At 41.6% G+C, this 19,781-nt stretch overlaps 1 protein-coding gene across 1 annotated transcript in view; it reads left to right on the forward strand.

The window, feature by feature from the left end:
- The first annotated feature begins 696 nt into the window (after nt 1–696).
- The window catches only part of PFDN1 (prefoldin subunit 1), a 64,809-nt gene continuing 45,724 nt past the window's right edge, over nt 697–19,781 (forward strand). The window contains exons 1-2 of the mRNA XM_004586475.2: nt 697–811; nt 4,685–4,851. Of these exons, the coding sequence (XP_004586532.1) occupies nt 779–811; nt 4,685–4,851 (200 nt within the window). The 5' untranslated portion in view covers nt 697–778. The remainder of the gene's footprint in view (nt 812–4,684; nt 4,852–19,781) is intronic.

Consider the following 19,781-nt stretch of genomic DNA (forward strand, 5'->3'; position numbering starts at 1 on the left):
GTGGCTACAAGGCTGCAGCTGAGCCTAGCCCAAGCCAGGAGCTTCTTCTAGGAGCTTCTTCCGGGTCTCCCATGCACGTGCAGGGCCCCAAGGTTTTGGGTGGGTAGTCCTACCTTGCTTTCCCAGGCCACAGGCATTGGGAGCTGAATGGGAAGTGGGGCGGCTGGGATACCAACCGGCACCCACATGGGATCCTGGCACATGTAAGATGAGGACTTTAGCCAGTAGGCAACCGCCCAGGCCCCTTGGGTCCAACCCCTTCCTCCCCGCACCCTCATCTTTTCCAAAAACAAACTTTTCCCGATTTTCTTAAGAGCCACGGTGACTAGAAGGTGTATGGGTGAATTTAGTGGAACTAAGTTCTCTGGACAGACAACCAAACAACCAAACCTTCTAACAGTCTTCTCTTACTAATCCCTGACAGCACAGGACCAGCTGAAGCACTGAGAAATGGACCAAGGTTTGATCTGATTCATGCACATCTGCATTTGCCAGCAAAACTATTTGTCAAATTGCTAAGAGCCACACACGAAATCTGCGCGTGGGGCTGTATCTGGGAGATGTGGAGGAGTAAGATCTGAGAGGTCACGTGGAGAAAACAAACGCATTTGGAATCAAGGATGCTCAGGCTCACCTGCCCAGCCGAAGGAAAAAAAAAATCCTAGTTAATTCGGTTCAAGCGCAGGCGCATTAGGAAGGCGAACCGTCAAGTCGCGTGCGCTTCCCCCACCCACTTTCCGGTCGCCTTCCATCGCGCAGGCGCGTGGAGGAGAGCAAGATGGCGGCCCCCGTGGATCTGGAGCTGAAGAAGGTAGGGGTCTTGAACCGGCAGAGGCTTGTGTTTGGAGGCTGAGGGAGCTGTGGGCAAGCAGCTTGAACCTCGCAGAAGAAAAGAGGAGCTAGAGGGCTGGGGAATGCTGGCTCAAAGGTCTTCCCAAAGGTCTTAGGCGGGACTGCTTTTCCTTCAGCTTGGCAGGGCGGGGGGCGGCAAGCCTCTCTTGGTGGGTGGGAGCTGGTGGGTCTGGGGAGGGGAGGCGAACGAAAGTGCGAACTTGTCGGCTTATTCGGAGCGCCAGGACCATTTCGTGGCGTTTTAGAGGTCCTAGTTACTTGGTAGTTACAGAAGACAGTGTTTTCAGGCCTCTTTGGAATGCTTGCCTGGAGCGGGGGCTTTTGTAATGCGGCTTCTTTAAATTTTTTTTTTTAAACTCCAACACCTTTTTTTAAAGCAATTTATTCCATCCTGTACCTTGAAAGGTCGTAGCAGGGCTTTGCGCTCTCGCCACCCCTTCCCGTTCTGAAGGTCTTGTCTTAAAAAAGACCAGTAGAGTTTGCCACATAAAAGCATGTTGAGAAAAGGGCATTGGATTTTTTGGTTCAAACCATTGCTTCTGTACGTGTGACATCAGGGAATAGTCAGGATTCGAACACCACGACAGGCTTTGCAGTGGTGATGGAAGGGTGGAAAGGACTCTACACATAATTTAGTTTAAATCTGCTTTTTTGGAAAGGGAAAAGGTGCCAGAGAAGTCTGAAAGATTGGAACTAGAATACAGTGTTTTCTTACACTTTTTTTTTCTTTGACTCATAGTTTAGATGCTTCAAGTGAACCACAATTGGTCAATCTTTGCCTTAGAAACAGGACAGCTGAATTAGCTGTTGCTGAATGAAGTGGTTCTTGCTTTGATTAAATGTCTTTTTTTCCCTTCTCTTGTTTTGAAACTTACACATTTAGCCTTTGCAAGTCATTCTCTAATATCTTACCTTTAACTGCTTACTTCCTCAGTGAATTATGTATAGAACAGAATATCTGGAATTTTACATTTTAAAACATATTTGTGCCCTCTAACAATTTACCTTTTTTCCATTATGTGCAAAGTTAAACTAGGATTTTACTGAAAGAGCTATTACGAGGATTCACTGTTAATTAACTCTGAATTTATTGCTAGGAAACAGGGGAACAGTTAATGCAAACTAAGGGTAAGGTTTGGATAAAATGAATAGTTTTGACAACCAATTAAAAAACTCGTGCTTATAAGTTTTGCCAGCTAATGTCTTTGTAAGGTATTTTTTTGAGTGGAGACTAATAGGAAATATAGGCATCTCTTCGTCCACAAAATCTTTTTGGAGCCCTGCTAGTAGATAAGTCAGTTTAAACAAGAAGTCGAATACACACACCACAGTAAATTATGAAAATAGGTATATATTGCAGTCAGAATGTCACTATGAAGACATGAAGTTCACTGCTTGTGAAAGTCATTCCAGCCACTTCAAAAAGAACATCTAAGCGCTGTGTTGATTTTCACGTGAACTGTATCCAGGGGTCAAATTGGGCTTGATGTGGGTGACTGAAGATCATAATGTAATTCTGTCAACTTTTCTTTTTGTTTTTAAAACATTCATGTTCTGGGCCCGGCGGCGTGGCCTAGCGGCTAAAGTCCTCGCCTTGAATGCGCCGGGATCCCACATGGGCGCCGGTTCTAATCCCGGCAGCTCCACTTCCCATCCAGCTCCCTGCTTGTGGCCTGGGAAAGCAGTCGAGGACGGCCCAAAGCTTTGGGACCCTGCACCCGCGTGGGAGACCCGGAAGAGGTTCCTGGTTCCCTGCTTCGGATTGGCGCGCACCGGCCCGTTGCGGCTCACTTGGGGAGTGAATCATCGGACAGAAGATCTTCCTCTCTGTCTCTCCTCCTCTCTGTATATCCGGCTTTCCAATAATAATAAAATCTTTAAAAACAAAAAAAATTCATGTTTTATGTGTTTTTGTAGACAGAAGAACAGATTTTGTAACTAAGGAGTCAGAAGAGAGGAGTTTCAGTACCTGCCTTTCCACTCAATATTGTTCAACCCTGTATAGGCCGTTTTTTTTTTTTAAGATTTTTATTTTACTTTTATTGAAAAGTCAGATCTGTTGGGCCCGGCGGCGTGGCCTAGCGGCTAAAGTCCTCGCCTTGAATGCCCCGGGATCCCATATGGGCGTCGGTTCTAATCCCGGCAGCTCCACTTCCCATCCAGCTCCCTGCTTGTGGCCTGGGAAAGCAGTCAAGGACGGCCCAATGCATTGGGACCCTGCACCCGCGTGGGAGACCTGGAAGAGGTTCCTGGTTCCTGGCTTCGGATCGGCGTGCACCGGCCCCGTTGCGGCTCACTTGGGGAGTGAATCATCGGACTGAAGATCTTCCTCTCTGTCTCTCCTCCTCTCTGTAGATCTGACTTTGTAATAAAAATAAAATAAATCTTAAAAAAAAAAAAAAAAGAAAAGTCAGATCTACAGAGAGGAGAGACAGGAAGATATTCCGATGATTCACTCCCCAAGTGGCTGCAATGCCGGGAGCTGAGCCAGGAGTGTTCGGCCTCTTGCACGTCTCCCATGTGGGTGCAGGGTCCCAAGGTTTTGCTTTCCCAAGTCATAATCAGGGAGCTGGATGGGAATTGGGGCCACCAGGATACGAACTAACACCCAATGGGATTCCAGCAGATGCAAAGGCAAGGACTTTAGCCGCTGGACTACCGTGCTGGGCCTAAAAGCCGCTTTTTGTGAATTGCGGTTTGTGAAAGTATATTCTCTAAATCAAGGTTAGTTAGGGGAATAAAGGATATATGTACTCTATTCCTCTTGAGTATTTTCCTTCATTTTCTCATTTTAACATTTCAAATGAGTGTGGGAAAGTGCTTTAAAACCTAGTTTTGTACTACCAATGGAGTGGTTATTTTAAACTTTTTTTGCTGTTTTTAAGATTTATTTATTTTTATTTGAAAGGCAGATTTCGCAGAGAGAAAGTCTTCATCCACTGGTTTATTCCCCAAATGGCTGCAATGGCCAGAGCTGAGCTGATATGAAGCGGAGAGCTAGGAATTACTCCTGAGTCTCCCACATGGGTGCAGTGGCCCAAGCAGATGGGCCACCCCCCACTGTTTTCCTAGGCCACACAAGCAGGAAGCTGGATGGGAGTGGGACCCAAACTGTTACATATGGGATGCTGTCACTTGTAGGTGGAGAATTAGCCTGTTGAGCCACTGTGTCAACCTCAGACTTTATTTATTTGTAAGGTAGAGTGATGGGGTGGGGAAGGAGGAAGGAGAGTGCAGAGGAGGATTAGGAGGAATTAGGTAGATATTGAACAAGCAAGATCAATCCTTCATCCTTCTGGTTCACTCCTCCAATGCCTACAACAGGCAAGACTGGGACATGTTGAAGCCAGGAGCCAGGAACTCCATCTGGGTTTCCCACAAGGCTGACAAGAGCCCAGGCACTGGGCCATCTTCCTCTGTTCTAGGCATGTTAACAGAAAACTGCACTGGAAGTGGGGCAGGTGGGACTTGAACTGTCAGGCACTCCAGTATGGAATGCCAGTTTTGCAAATGGCAGTTTAATGTTCTATACCATCACTGGCTCCTGTTTTTCCTTTGCATTTTTGAGTTTTGTCCTCGAAACTTTGGGTGCTTGATGCAGTTATGTGATACACTTTTGTTTTTGCTTCAACTTGATTGCGTCTTCTAAGGATAGGTAAATTTAGTATTTAGCATATTGACTTGATTATTTGCAATTATGTTGTAAACTTACGCTTGCTTTGGTAAATTTCAGAGTTTCATGAATTGAAAGTAAGGTTTAATGTATTTGGATTTCACATACATGCTTTTTATCAAATGTTTTACCTACTAACCCAAGTATCTGTTTTGTTAGGCCTTCACAGAGCTTCAGGCCAAAGTTATTGACACTCAACAGAAGGTGAAGCTTGCAGATATACAGATTGAACAGCTAAACAGAACAAAAAAACATGCACATCTTACAGATACAGAAATTATGACTTTGGTAGATGAGACTAACATGTATGAAGGCGTCGGAAGAATGTAAGTAAAACATCTTTGAAGGGGGTTATGGGAGAACGTTTGTCTGATTTAAATCCTGACTGTTTATTTTGAAATAGCTTTAGTGGTCATCTAGTCAAATGCTTTTTTTTTTTTTTTTTTTTTTGATGAGTTAATGAACCTTAGAAAGGTGTGAGTTTTTAATTTCAAACACTGAAGTATGTATCTTAAATCCCTGTTCTTCTCTGTACAGTTAGGTACTTAAGTGTGTAATTGATAAAAAATTTGATTTATCATGGGAAGATGTTCATAGCAATTTTGTATGTAAAGATTCAAATGGGAGTAATTTTACTTTTTGAAGATTCTATTCATTGATTTGTAAGGTGGAGTGGTAGAGGAGGAGAGAAATTTTTCATCTGCTGCTTCATTTGTCATGTGGTTGTTCTAGCTAGGCTGGACCAGGCTGAAACCAAGAGCCAAGAACTCTGTCTGGGTGTCTCACATGGGTGGCAGGGACTCAGGAACTTGAGCCATGATATGTTGCTTCCTAGGCACAATAGCACATAGCTGGATCAGAAGTTGAATGGCCAGACCTCAAACTGGCACTGTTACAGGGATGATGGTGTTGCAAGCAGCAGCTTAACTTGTTGTGCCATAACATGTACTCCCTGATTTTAAAATTTATTTGGGACAGACAGAAAGATGTTTATCTGTTAGTTAACACCCCGAATGCTTGCAGTAGCCTACGCTGGACAGGGCTGAAGTGGGGGGCCAGGAACTCATTTGAGGTCTCCATGTAGTTAGTGGCAGGAACCCATCACTGCTGACTCCCAAGGTCTGCATTAGCAGGAAGCTGGAGTTAGAAGCTGGAACTAGGTATTGAACCTGGGCACTTGGGCATCTTAACTAGTGAATTCACTGCTGGCCTAATTCCTGGCCCAGTAGATGTGGTTTTTAACCTGCTGTTTCTTGACCTGTTTATTTAGGAGGCATAGAAATCGTAAGTGTTCTAGATGCCTGAAGTGTTCTAAAACTAAAGATTTATGTACCATTTCAGTATGCTCATTGTAAGTCTCATGTATTGTTTTAATAGAACAGCTCACAAGTTAGGTATCTAGTAAAGCAATTTACCTTTTGTCCTAATTATAATTAAACAGTTAACCGCTTGTATTTTACTTTTTTATTTATGAGAGAATAGGTCAGTGTCATATTCTGTAAGCAGAAATTAAGGAATGAGAAAGCCCTTAAGTACAGGTCACATTCCATTTTAGTGAGCTAAGGGAGAGGGTTGATTTTTAAGTAGGGGAGGAGGAGGAGGACTTCTCTGGAATTTGATCTTTGAGTATAACTTAGTAAGTATACCATTACTTCAAGTTTGGAGGTCTTTCAGTTAGAGTGGAATTTGACCTCTTGGGATGTCTTGTTTTGTGATTGGTGTGGAGGAAGCATAGCATGTAAAATTTAGTAACGGCTTTAGAATGACAGCATGAGAAAGGGGCCTGCCATGACTGACCCAACTTTCAGGATAAGAAGTAGATTATGAGTAAACTGATTTTCTTTCTCCCAGTGAATACTATATTACAACTACCTTTTCCTTTTTAAACATCTATTTATTCTTTCAAAGAGTAACAGAGAGTGAGATCTGTTCATCCACTGGTTCACTTTCCAAGTGGCTACCACGGCTAGGGCAGGGCCAGGCCAAAGCAGGAAGCCAGGAGCTCTATGCACATGGGTGGGAGGGGCCCAGGTATTTTGGGTCTTCACTTGCTGCTTTGTAGCCATATTGGAAATGGCACAGCCAAGACTTGAACCAACACTCCAATAAGGGATGCTGGCTTTTTGAGTAGGAGGTTTGACATGTTTGTGCCCTAATGGCAGTCTCCCTAAATAAATTTATCTCTGAGTTCATATATTTTCATTTAGAATTTTTTTAAAGATTTATTTATTTATATTGGAAAGTCAAATATACAGAGAGAAAGAGAGACAGAGAGGAAGATCTTCTGTCTGTTGATTCACTCCCCAATTGCCGCAATGACTGGAGCAGAGCCGATCTGAAGCCAGGAGCCCAGAGCCTCTTCCAGGTCTCCAGTGCGGGTGCAGAGTTCCAAGGCTTTCGGGCCATCCTCAACTGCTTGATGGGACAGGACCCAGCACCCATATGATATCCTGATGTGTGCAAGGTGAGGGCTTTAACTGCTAGGCTACCACACTGGGCCCTTTTCATTTTAAATTAAAAGACATTTATTTATATAGCATTAGGCTATCTTTTTTTTTTTTTTTTTTTTTTTTTAAGATTTATTTTATTAGAAAGTCAGATATACGGAGAGGAGGTGAGACAGAGAGGATGATCTTCCCGTTTGCTGGTTCACTCTTCAAGTGGCCGCAGCGGCTGGAACTGAGCCGATCTGAAGCCAGGACCCTGGAGCTTGCTCCAGATCTCCCACCTGGATGCAGGGTCCTAAGGCTTTGAACCGTCCTCGACTGCTTTCCCAGGCCACAGGCAGGGAGCTGGATGGGAAGTGGGGCTGTGGGACACATGGGATCCTGGTGCGTAGAAGGTGAGAACTTTAGCTGCTAGACTATACTGGACCTGCTATTACGTTTTTATTTTTATTTTTTTTAAAGATTTATTTGTTTTTATTGCAAAGTCAGATATACAGAGAGGGGGAGAGACAGAGAGGAAGATTTTCCGACCGATGATTCACTCCCCAAGTGGCCACAGTGGCTGGGGCTGCGCCGGTCCGAAGCCAGGAGCCAGGAACCTCCTCTGGTCTCTCACACGGGTGCAGGGTCCTAAGGCTTTGGGCCGTCCTCGACTGCTTTCCCAGGCCACAAGCAGGGAGCTGGATGGGAAGTGGGGCAGCTGGGACTAGAAATGGTGCCCATATGGGATCCTGGCATGTTCAAGATGAGGCCTTTAACTACTAGGCCACTGTGCTGGGCCCTATTACATTTAAAAAAAAAAAAAAAGACTGGGACATGAACTAGTGACCATATGGGATGCAGGTGCCTGCACTTGAAGGATTATCCTGTTGTGTTGGCCCCCTTCGGTGTTGTCTTTAATGCCAGGGAAGATCATGTTCACAGGTGGACTCCTTGACCTTGGAAATCTTCTTTTGAGGCAGCCCTATTTGGGTCCACAACTCTTCCCTCCACTTTCTGTGCCTTCCTCTCAGGGCAGAGTCCACCTCCTCTGGGGTGGCATACGCAGAGGCAGCTCCTAGAGTGCTCTGTGTTCTGGTATCTTGCTGCCCTGCCCATCAGCGTTCCCTGTCACTCCAAAGGCTCCTTGGACTCTCGTGTGCTGTTCCCATGCTCAGGCTTCTTCTGAAGGACTTTGCACCTTTTCTGGCTCTTCAGGAGACTGACTTAGATGTGACAGTGCTGGGAAGAGAGAATGTGACGATGCCACCTCAGAGGCATGAGCGTGCCCTTTAGCTTAAGAGGATGAGAATACCAATTTGAGAATTTATTATTGGACACAGAACTGGTGTCATTACAAACTAGAGCATTTGAATGTGTATCCATATAGTATGAGGTGCATTACTAGCATTCACTATGGTCTGATTTTATCTTTAATGTGAATATCCTTAGGTCTTTGAACAGTAATGTTAGCTTTTCTAGTATGCCTGTTAACATGTTGTACTTGGGTTTCACATTGCTATATTAGTCTTTGTTTGCGACAGCTAACTATTTTACTGTCTGGCATTTTGGACTACATTGAAGTTTTTATTGTTAGAATAATTTCATTGGTTAAACATGCTGCAGGAGAAGTCAGATTACTTTTTTTTGTAGTGTTCAAATTGCTACAAACTGGTTGTCTTCCACACAAAGCATTTTAGAGTTTACAGACTAGGATATGTGTTTGCTAGTAGTAGGATGATGGTGTTATTTTTACGTGGTTTATTTAATATGGATTCGGTTTTTTAAGGGAATAGCATAATTTTGAATGTTTCAGTAAAGTGGGGCTCCTGCATGACTTCAGTTATATGGTTTTGCATCTTACTTTTTGTGCCTTCTGCCTCTCGCCGGACATGTGTTTGACCCTGCATAGTAGGGGCATGTAAGGTGAATAGGGTTTGTTTTCTGGCTAGAGTATGAGTGCCCTGAGAGGAAGAAAAGACTTGCTGAGTATCAGTCTGGTCATGAGGATGTTTTCTTTCTTGATGCTAAACCTGAAATATCTATTTCTGAATTTATAGTCTTGAGTAATCTTGGATATCATTGTGATTTACTTCTTTCTTTAATTCTAGTCTTTATCTTAATTTATTTTCTCTTTCTCTTTTTGACCATTATTTGGAAATTCTGATCAGAACATTAATTAGTTTCAAGTTTTTGTTTTGAAGGCACAGATTACAAAAGCCTAAACCCTATTTTTTGTTTTAGAATCTGCAGTAGATTTTTCCATTGCTGAAATTCAGACCTCATTGTTGCTTGCCTAACTCTTGCAATAGCATCTTATCTGTTCTTCCTGCTTTCATTGCCTGTCCAAATCCATTTATAACACATCTGCCAGAGTTGACCGTGTCAGTATTCTTAATAAAATCCTGTGTCAGACAAACGAATAATAAAAAAAAATAAAGTCCTGTGTCACGGGATAAAATCTAAACTCATTAGCTAAGCATTCATGGTTTTTCATAATTTGTCATTAATTTACTCTTCTCACCTTGGATCCCATCAGTTTTTATTCCCTGGTACAGGATAGCATGTACATTTCTTTCTTTCCTTTTTTTTTTTTTGTCTCTCTTTCTCTCTCTTTTTTTTAAGATTTATTTTATTGGAATGACAGATTTACAGAGAGAAGGAGAGATAGAAAGATCTTCCATCTGCTGGTTCACTCCCCAAATGGCCACAAAGGCCAGAGCTGAGCTAATCCAAAGCCAGGAGCCAGGAGCTTTTTCCAGGTGTCCCATGTGTGTGCAAGATCCCAAGGCTTTGGGCTTGGCAGTGTGGCCTGGTGGCTAAGGTCCTCGCCTTGATCCCATATGGCCACTGGTTCTAGTCCCGGCAGCTCCACTTCCTCTCTATCTCTCCTCCTCTCAGTATATCTGACTTTGTAATAAAAATAAAATAAATCTTAAAAAAAAAAAAAAAGATCCCAAGGCTTTGGGCCATCTTCCACTGCTTTCCCAGGCCACAAGCAGGGAGCCGGATGGGAAGTGGAGCAGCTGGGATGCAAATTGGTGCCCATATGGGATGTCGGCACATGCACTTGCAAGGAGAGAATCAGCTAGTGGATCTATTGCACCAGGCCCGGAATGTATATTTCATCTATATATCCTCATTCTTCTGATTTGGTGCTGTTTGTTGAAAGGGATTTTGAGGTCTTGGTGAGTTCTAAACATGTTCTAGGGGTGGGTGTTTGGTCTGATGGGGAGATGCCAGCCTGAGTTTCATCGTTGGCTCTGCTCCTGATTCCAGCTTCCTGCTAATGTGCACCACAGCAGACAACAGGTAATAGCTCAAGTGGCTTGGTTCCTGCAACCTGTGTCGGAGACCTGAGTTGAATTGTTGGTATTCAGCTTTGCCCCCCTTTGGCCATTGCAAGAGTTTGTGGAGTGAATCATGACATGGCAGTGCTCACCTCTGTTTGTTCTGTCTCATAAATAAAAAAAAAATTGGAAAAATTTAATTTTTATTGGAAAGGCATATCTACAGGGAAAGGATACAGAAAGATTTTCTATCTTCTGATTTATTTTCCAAATGGCTGCAATGGCTCGTGCTGAGGTGATCTGAAACCAGGAACCCAGGAGCCTCCTCTGGGTCTCCCATGTGGATGCAGCGTCCCAAGGCCTTGGGCTGTCCTCCACTGCTTTCCCAGACTACATTCAGGGAGCTGGATGGGAAGTGGAACAGCCAGGATACGAGCTGGCACTCATATCGGACCCTGGTGCTTGTAAGGGGAGGAATAATGAATTGAGCCATCATACCAGGCCCTCATAAATAATAAAAATTTTAAAAATCCTTTTGGGATGGATATTTGACACAGTAGTAGGGATACTTCTTGGGGTGCCCATGTGTGATTTCAGAGTGCCTAGATTGGCTCCTCTGCTTTGCTTCCAGTTCCAGCTTCCTGCTGTCCTGTACCCTTGGAGCAAGAGGAGGCCCAGGTACTTGGGTCCTTGCCACTCAAATTTGAAACCCACATTGTGCTCCAGGCCGCTGACTTTGGTTTGGCTAGTCCTGGCACTTGTGGGAGGTAAGCTAGCAGAGAGAAGACCTGTCTGACACTCTATTTCTGTCTTTCAAATAAATTAAAAATCCAAGTCTGGTATAATTGATTTTCATATTATATGGTGAAAGAGTAGAAGCTCATGTCCCAGAAGTTGTTTACTCTTGTCATGTGGCTTTTGTTGCAAATACTGTTTTTGTGTCTTTTCATTTTTGTGCATTCTGTGTTTGGTTCGCAATAACCCTGTTTGCATTGTGAAATTTTTTTCTGTTAGGACGTTGCTCAAATCATACTGCTTCTGAAGATTGTCCAGCCTTAGGGGTGGACTTAATTCACTTTTGTCTTATTAGTTGTATTCACCCTTTTCTTGGTGTTACCAGGGGTTTTATTTTGACAGGTGGCAGAGCACATTGGGTATTTAAAATGGGTCCATCTCCTCACCAATAATTGTTGGCGCTCTGAGGCCATGTCCATATGTCATGTTTGTTTGCTCATTTCTTGGTATAATGTGTGGAGCAAAGTAGTGTTTAATGTATGTGGATTTGAACTGAAGCTGAGTCTTTCTGTCGCCTAAAGTAACTGCATTTTCTTCCAAGTTTTCATATAAAATAGTCTTTGGAAAGTGTCAGACATCAGAGTTTATTCTGTTTCAGCATATGATTCATTCAGCAAGGAATTGGAAAAGTAAGATCAAAGGAAGTAAGTGCTTCTAACCAAAGTTATGTGCTTTGTTTTGACGGAAGTATTTATTAAATCCTTTTTATGTTGACCAATCCTAAGTGTCACCCACTTGCACAGATAGAACAAACAGCATAGAAACCAAAATCTGTACAGTGATGTTGAGAATAGCCTAATCCTTGGATAATAAAGGCTGTTCCCTGCAAAATAGCATCAGTGTAATTGAAGCTTATACAGAATGGAAGTCTTTTTTTCTTTTTAGGGTGTGGTTAATTTAACAAATCATTCAGGCCTAGAAGCCTTTCATCTCAAGAGTATAGAGAAATACGGTGGTGTTAAAACCCTCTTAGAATTGTCTATTTTTGGTTTAAAACAAGGAAAGTCAAGCTATAGAGCAAGAGCTGATGAATTGCCATATGTGCTGCAAACTCTGAGGGTTTGGTGCTCAGAGCTATAGGCCATCCAGTCTCTTGGCATCTTGCCAGCACATTTTAGTTCTCTTACTTCATATTCTTTGGAGAGGCTGTTATGTAGCCTGATACTACTACCACCGATTTCTTGTTTTGCTACTTAAGCTGTTTGTGAGCTGACCTCACCATACCACTTCGAGAACTATGATGAAAGCTACAACTGTGGGATGACCTGTCTGAATATTTGGAAATGTTTGTCTTTGCATCTTTCTAGCATGCAAGGAGGGAGTACAAATCTCAAGCAAATGTTTTGTGAATGTTCCCCGTATTTTTTATTTTCATGAGTGAAAACTGACTTATATTTGTTTGTAGGTTTTTATTCTCTTTTTAAAAATCTACATAGGAGGAAACAAGAACTTAAAATTATAAAAGAAAACATTTTAAGTTATATTTCAAAGTGCACATAAATTACTCTTAGTGTTTGAAAGAACCTTTATTAGAATAAATGTCAGTCTTTTTTTTTTTTTTTATTAATAATAGGCGTGATCCTGGCCCTGATTTCATATGTGGACCATTAGTCTTCTTTTGCTTAGCATTATATAAATAACATTTCTTCTTTATAAAGGGACAAATTTGTTTTCTAATTTTTTTTAATATAGGAGGAACTTGAGTAGATTAGCCTTTGGGAAGAATGATTGGTAACTTTTTAAAACTGGAACCTAACTAAAAATAACTTTGTACCATATTTAAACTAATTTAGAGGTATGCTACCATTCTGTGGGTATTTTTTTACATTTAAGGAACTAAGAATGAACAATGGTATAAATCTACCAACTGGATAAGTGTCTAGCAATGCAGGAGTTGCTGTTTGGGAGCCGTGTTGCTATTTCTACTTGTTGAAGTAATTTAGTGGTTGAAAGATCTAGAAGTATAAAACTGTAGAGAAATAGTCCATAGGTAGAAAGTGAATCAGTAGGCATATTTCTGATTAATAACACATAAGATAATGAAATACTGGAGCAATTTTTCAACCAATTAGGATGTAGAAACCTGGGCTGTTCATGACAGTTTGGTTGAACTGCCCTTTGTTTAAAATGTTATGTGTTTTCTGTGTGTGTGTGTGGACTGAATTTATAGTTCAGATATCGGCCTGTTCTTTCGGACTGTGCCTTTCAGTAAAGGCATGATGAATAATTTGCAGTTACTCCACGTGTAGTTATGTTAAATATTAATAGAAAAGGTCACACTGCCTCGAGTTTTGCAATCCTTTTAATAATTTTGTGTACCTGTGGAGTTGGACTTCAGTCAGCTTGAAGTAATTTTAAAGCTGAACAAGTAGTTTACTATGTTTTATCCTTAACAGAGTAGGAAGTAAAAATAAAACCTTTCTGTAATAAATATTGTTCAAAGATAGTATTGATATTGGACCAAAAATAGCTTGTGTTATTACTCTCCCCAGAATGAAGGTTGGATATTTTACCCAATGCTTTGCTTACTGCAGGAGAAAATAAATACATTGTGCTGTGAGGGCCACATTGCAAATGCAAATTTATTAATTTCTTTTACATTCTCTTTTAAAGGTATTAATATATATTAGACTAAACAAAGCAAAGTTAAAATAAATTTCAAAGGTAGAAAGGCACTTTTCAATTTTTGAAAATGTTTTTATGTTTTAATCTAAAAGGATGAGAAGTTCTTGGTCATTCAGCTGTATTTGCTAATAGAATGTGACCCACCCGTCTTACGCTTTTATACTGAACCATTTAAAGCATTGCTCAGAGTTCCAAGGGCGAAAAACAACTTTTCCTGTTGTGCAGGGAAAATGACTTAAGTTTTGTTGACGTCGAATATGTATATAACCCCAGATGGGCACCCTCTTCCTTCCCAGATGCAGTACTCTGGGGAGAGGAGAATTTTGAGTAATATTATTAATTTCCTTAAGATGTCAGTGATTTAAAAACTTGAAGTTTGTTATACTTATGCCCTGGTACTTTTCTAGAATGACATCACTGTTTTCATGCCAGGAGAAGTTAACAAACACTTGGGTAAGAATTACACAGTCATGTTTGTTCATCTTTTCCCTTCTTCCTCTCCCATATCCCCTAGAATCTAAACATTCTCACCAGAACATGGGAAATTAATTTTGAAAGTGTGTGTTAATTAGAAGTCTATTGTTGAGAAAGGAAAAAGAAGTCTGTTATTTTGGAGAGTACAAACAAGCTAAAATGAAATTTTTATTTCAGGTGTCCTTGTTATGGGCTTAACTTATTTTAGACTTTGAACTTGTTTAAAAAAACAATAAATGTAATTGATTCATTTAGTTACTTGGAAGACTTTGGATCTGTGTTTCCTGACATCAAAAGATGTGCCTTTTTTTTAACTGACCAAAGATTAAACAAAATCTGCCTTTGTTACGTGTAAGTAGAAGTTAGCAACAGGACAAGATCCTATTGTGTGTGATAAGCAGTAATCAGTGCAGTCAGCTGAAGGAAAAGTACCATTTTGGTATTTTTATGTAAATAAAAAATAGATGCCAGCATTCTTGAACTGTGTTACTTTGTAACTTTGGCTTTGTGTTCTATAGCTGGCTTAACTCAAGCTGAATTTCTCCAAAAAGAAAATAGTAAGTTTTAAGCTATACCAAGACTTTTCTGATTTTAGCCACCGCATTGTCTCATAGTGGCAAATTTAGAAACGACTTACTGTCTAGATCAGAGAAAGCACTGAAATGCTCCTGTCCAGGATCATAAGCTGCTTAATGAAATATCCAAAATGGGGTTCAGAAAAATACTGACCTAGAAGCTGGGGGTCAGCTCACAGGTGTGAACACAAACGTGGTAATGACTTTCTGTTTTTCCTTTCCTTTGTATTTCTTACCTTGGGGATTGCTGGGAAACTGCAAATATCCTTTATCCTGATGGAATAATTAGGATAGTGTGCATGACCCATTAGAGTCTGAGGTTTTGCAAAGAATGTATGCTCATTTTATTTTTAGAATTTAAGTTCAAATGGACATGTCTGGGTGAATTTTATCTCCTTGTCCTGGACAGTAACTCTCATTACCAACTCTTTGAGTAAAATCTGTTATCCTGGAATGGACCAGATTGCTTGGAAGACATTATTGTTTGGAGTTTGAAGATGCCTTGAAATGTTCTTCTATCAAAATTTGCACAGGAGCAGGAGCTAGGATTTAGAATGTCTTTAAATAGAGAAGCGCATGTGACTGCCCTGAAGCCAATCTTTTAAACTTTGGCTCAGAGTAAAAAGATTTGGACCCCAATGTGCATCCTGTACGTGTACGTCTGACTGAGATGTTTGCATTTGTGCCAAAGTATATTTCTTTCTCTACAACTCTCTGCTTTGTACCAGAAGTTTTTTTTTCCTGTGTATGTTCTTTAGTACGCACTAAATAGCATTTTTTCAACTGTCCAGTAGTAATATATTACCCAGCTTTGTATTTTAACTAACCAGAGAGACAAATATCACATCTTAGAAAATGTTGTTGAAAAGCTCAGTGCTTCTATGTGCAGACGTTTGGGGTTTGGTGAGGCCAGAGTAGAAGTGGTAAACATCAGAGGTTGATTATTTACCAGAATACTTAGAATACCAAATAGTAACCCAAAATAAACTTCATGTTTAAAATAGATTAACATACTACTGCTTCCATTTCAGGAGCAATAGTTCTGATTTAAAAATAGTGGTTCTTAATTAGTGCCAATTGAACCTAGCATTGTACATTACTCATCTAAAGCAAGCGATGTTTATATAGATTTGGTCCCAGAAGACATCCTCACTCAGTCTTTTTTACTGTTTTTTTTCTTTTTTTTCCCACGTTTCTAAATAATAGATTGACTTTGCTTCCAACCCTTGGATTTTTTTCTTCTTACTTAAACTCATTGCTTAATGACCTTTTCCAGGCTTATCTGTGTTACATGCTTTTTATATTATTAAAAACTTCCTAGTTTTTATCCTTGTTTTGGACCCTTTCATGGAATTTCATACTTCTGCCTATTTTACGTTCCCGTTTGATGGAAAATAAAGGCATCTCAATTTGGCCAAAATAATGTTCTTGCAGTTTACAAGTAAACCATTTCCTTTAAGTCTTCCTCGTTTTAGTAAATGGCTTTTCCACCCTTCTGATTCTTAGAATTTTCTGTAACTGTTTTCTTTCAGCTTTGAATTCATTACATGAGTAGATACTATTGACTGTTTTTAAATTTTGTTCAGAACCTGAACACCTGCATTTTCTACCATTGCTGGGTTCCCTGCTTCAGTATGGAGAGTGGACATCCTAGGAGGTGTCCCACCCCCCAGTTTTATGTATGACAATGAGAGACAGACAAGACAAAACATGGGTGGTTGAGGTAGGAGAAACATCTAACACACACACCTCAGATGGCCCCAAATGGGCCAGTCTGAAGTCAAAAGGCAGGAATTCCATCCTGATCTCTCACGTGGGTGCTAGAGGCCCAGATAAACTCAGAGCATCCTCCTATGCCTTTAGCAAGGAGTGAATTGGACATAGAACATCTGGGACTTGAACTTATATTTCAGTATGGAATGCTAGTGTTGGCTTGTGGCAGCTTATCATATATGCTATAATGCTGGTCCCGCTTAAGGGAGTATTTTTTAAAATGATTTATTTATGTTTTTAACAGATTTATTTATTTATTTTTTAAGATTTATTTATTTTTATTACAAAGTCAGATATACAGAGAGGAGGAGAGACAGAGAGGAAGATCTTCCATCCGATGATTCACTCCCCAAGTGAGCCGCAACGGGCCGGTGCGCGCCGATCCGATGCTGGGAACCTGGAACCTCTTCCGGGTCTCCCACGCGGTGCAGGGTCCCAAAGCTTTGGGCCATCCTTGACTGCTTTCCCAGGCCACAAGCAGGGAGCTGGATGGGAAGTGGAGCTGCCAGGATTAGAACCGGCGCCCATATGGGATCCGGGCGCGTTCAAGGCGAGGACTTTAGCCGCTAGGCCACGCCGCCGGGCCCGGCACTGGCCCACTTTTAACTTTTATTATGGTAAAAGATAATTAAAAATAAAAATAATAAAAATAAAGATTATTAATAAAATAAGAAATAAAGATTAATAAAAATAAAAATAATTAAGAATAAAAAATTATTTTGATATTATTAGAATACTCACTCAGCCTTTGTTTGAATGTGTCCTTTTTTTGAGAGAGAATGAATCAACCTTCCATCTGTTGGTTTGCTTCTAAAATGGTCACAATGCCTGGACTTGGGCCAGGCCAGAATCAAGAGCTAGGAACATTTTTCAGGTCTCCTGTGTGGGTGCAGGGATCCAAGCATGTGGTTCATCTGCTGCTGCTTTCCTTGGCACATTAACAGGGAGCTGGATTGGAAGTAGAGAGGCTGGGATTTGAAGCAATGACCACATGGGATGCCGTTGCTGCGGGTTGCAGTTTAAGTTGCTATACCACAGTGCAAGCACTTTCCTTCATTTTTAAAAGCTGTGTAGTTATATTTTTTCATTGTGTATATAATATTGGGTTAATGGCTTTTTTTCTTTTCACACTTTGAAAATGTCACAATTTTGCAGTGGTAGTTCTTACCCCCCTTTTTAAAAAAAGATTTATTTATTTTTATTGGAATGGCAGATCAAATTTATAGAGAGAAGGAAAAGCAGAGATCTTCCATCTGCTGATTGCTTCCCCAAATGGCTGAAATGGCTGAACTGGCCAGAGCTGAGTTGATCTGAGACCAGGAGCCAGGAGCATCTTTTGGGTCTCCCACATGGGTGCAGGGTCCCGAGGCTTTGGGCCATCCTTCTCTGCTTTACCAGGCCACAGCAGGGAGCCAAATGGGAGATGGGCAGCCAGGACACAAACCAGCCCCCATATGGTGCTTGTAAGGTGAGAATTTAGTAATTGAGCCGTGCTGGACCCAGTTCTTACCTTTTTCTTCCTTCCTTCCTCCTTCCCTCCCTCCTTCCCTCCCTTGCTTCCTTTTTTAACTTATTGTACAATTTTTAGTTTGTGAGGCCGAGGAAATGATAGAAACATGTAAAAAAAAAATAGAGCTCCTATCTACAGATTTTATTTCCCAAATGTCTGCAGTGACTGAGCTTGCGCTGCTGCTGAAGCTGGGAGCCAGGAATACAGTCCAGGGGGCTCGTGTGAGACACTGCTGCCTCCCAGGGGCTGCCTTGGTAGGAGGTGGAGTCAGAACCTGGGACTCAGACTTGGATCCTCTGGTGCGGGCAGTATGGACATTAAGTGTGCTAAATGTCTAAATGTTTCTTTGGGTGCATTTGTTTGTCTCTTCTGAATCGATCAGCACATATAAATTAGCCAAATTGATAATGTCTCTTTGATCTTGTAGTTGTGTCCTAGTTCTTACATTTATTTCTGTTTTGTAATATGTGTGTATTTTTTCTTCTGATGAATTTTTGTTGACCCACCTTTCATTTTACTTGGAATTTGACACCCATCAGACTGGAACACTGTGAATTAAATTCTGCACTTGAGACTTTCTGGACCATGTGCTGTGTTGAATTTTGACCACAATCTAAGAGAAAGCCAGCTTATAGTTACTGATTCTTCAGACATAGTTTTGTTCTTCATTTTACTTGCTTCTAAGTATAGCAAAGGTTTCTTGTTGTGCTCCACTAAGAAGCAGGTTTATTTCCTTTACAGTTTTAGACTCAGAACCTGGCTTTAATGGAGGGTTCTGAGAACATCCTAACTTTAAATGGCCCCTTGACTGTCTCTCTCTCTCTTTTTCAAGATTTGTTTTTATTTGATAGGCAGATTTATGAGAGAGGAGAGACAGAGAGAAGGAGTTGTTCCATCTACCTGGTCATGCCTCAAATGACCACAATGACTGGAGCTGGGCTGGTCTGAAGCCAGGAACCTGGAGCTTCCTCTGGGTTTCCCCACATGGGTGCAGGGCCCAAGGACTTGGTCCAGCCTTTGCTGCTTTCCTTTCCTTTCCTTTTTTTTTTTTCTTTTAAGATTTGTTTATTTTTATTGGTAGGTCAGATTTACGGAGAGAGGGAAAGACAGAGAGAAAGATCCTCCATCCACTGGTTCATTCCCCAGGTGGCCACAATTGCTGGAGCTGAGCATCCGATGCCGGGAACCAGGAACCTCTTCCGGGTCTCCCACGCAGGTGCAGGGTCCCAATGCATTGGGCCGTCCTTGACTGCTTTCCCAGGCCACAAGCAGGGAGCTGGATGGGAAGTGGAGATGCCAGGATTAGAACCGGAGCCCATATGGGATCCCGGGGCGTTCAAGGCGAGGACTTTAGCCGCTAGGCCACGCCGCCGGGCCCTGAAGTTTTTTTGAAAGATTTGTTTATTTTATTTGATGTCATAATTACAGGGGTTGGGGGAAAGAGGAAGAGAGAGAGAAAATCGTCCATCCTCTGGTTCATTCCCCAAATAGATGCAACGTTCAGAGTTGGGCTGGTCAGAAGCCCAAGGCTTTGGGCTGTCCTCTACTGCTTTCACAGTCATTAATCAGGGAGCAGATGGACTAGAACTGGTGCTCATATGGGATGCTGGTACCACAGGTGAAGGATAAGAGTGCTGTGCCACCACATCAGGCCCTAAGTTTATTTTCATCTACTTGAGAGCCAGATGAAAAAGCAGAGGAGTTGCCTCGAATAGTCAGGGCTTAACTCTCTCCACATTTCCCAGATAGAATCCAGAAGCAGGGCTGGTTTGTTGTGGCAAAGCAGGT

Source organism: Ochotona princeps, chromosome 19 (genome assembly GCF_030435755.1).
Source record: "Ochotona princeps isolate mOchPri1 chromosome 19, mOchPri1.hap1, whole genome shotgun sequence".
NCBI lineage: Eukaryota > Metazoa > Chordata > Mammalia > Lagomorpha > Ochotonidae > Ochotona > Ochotona princeps.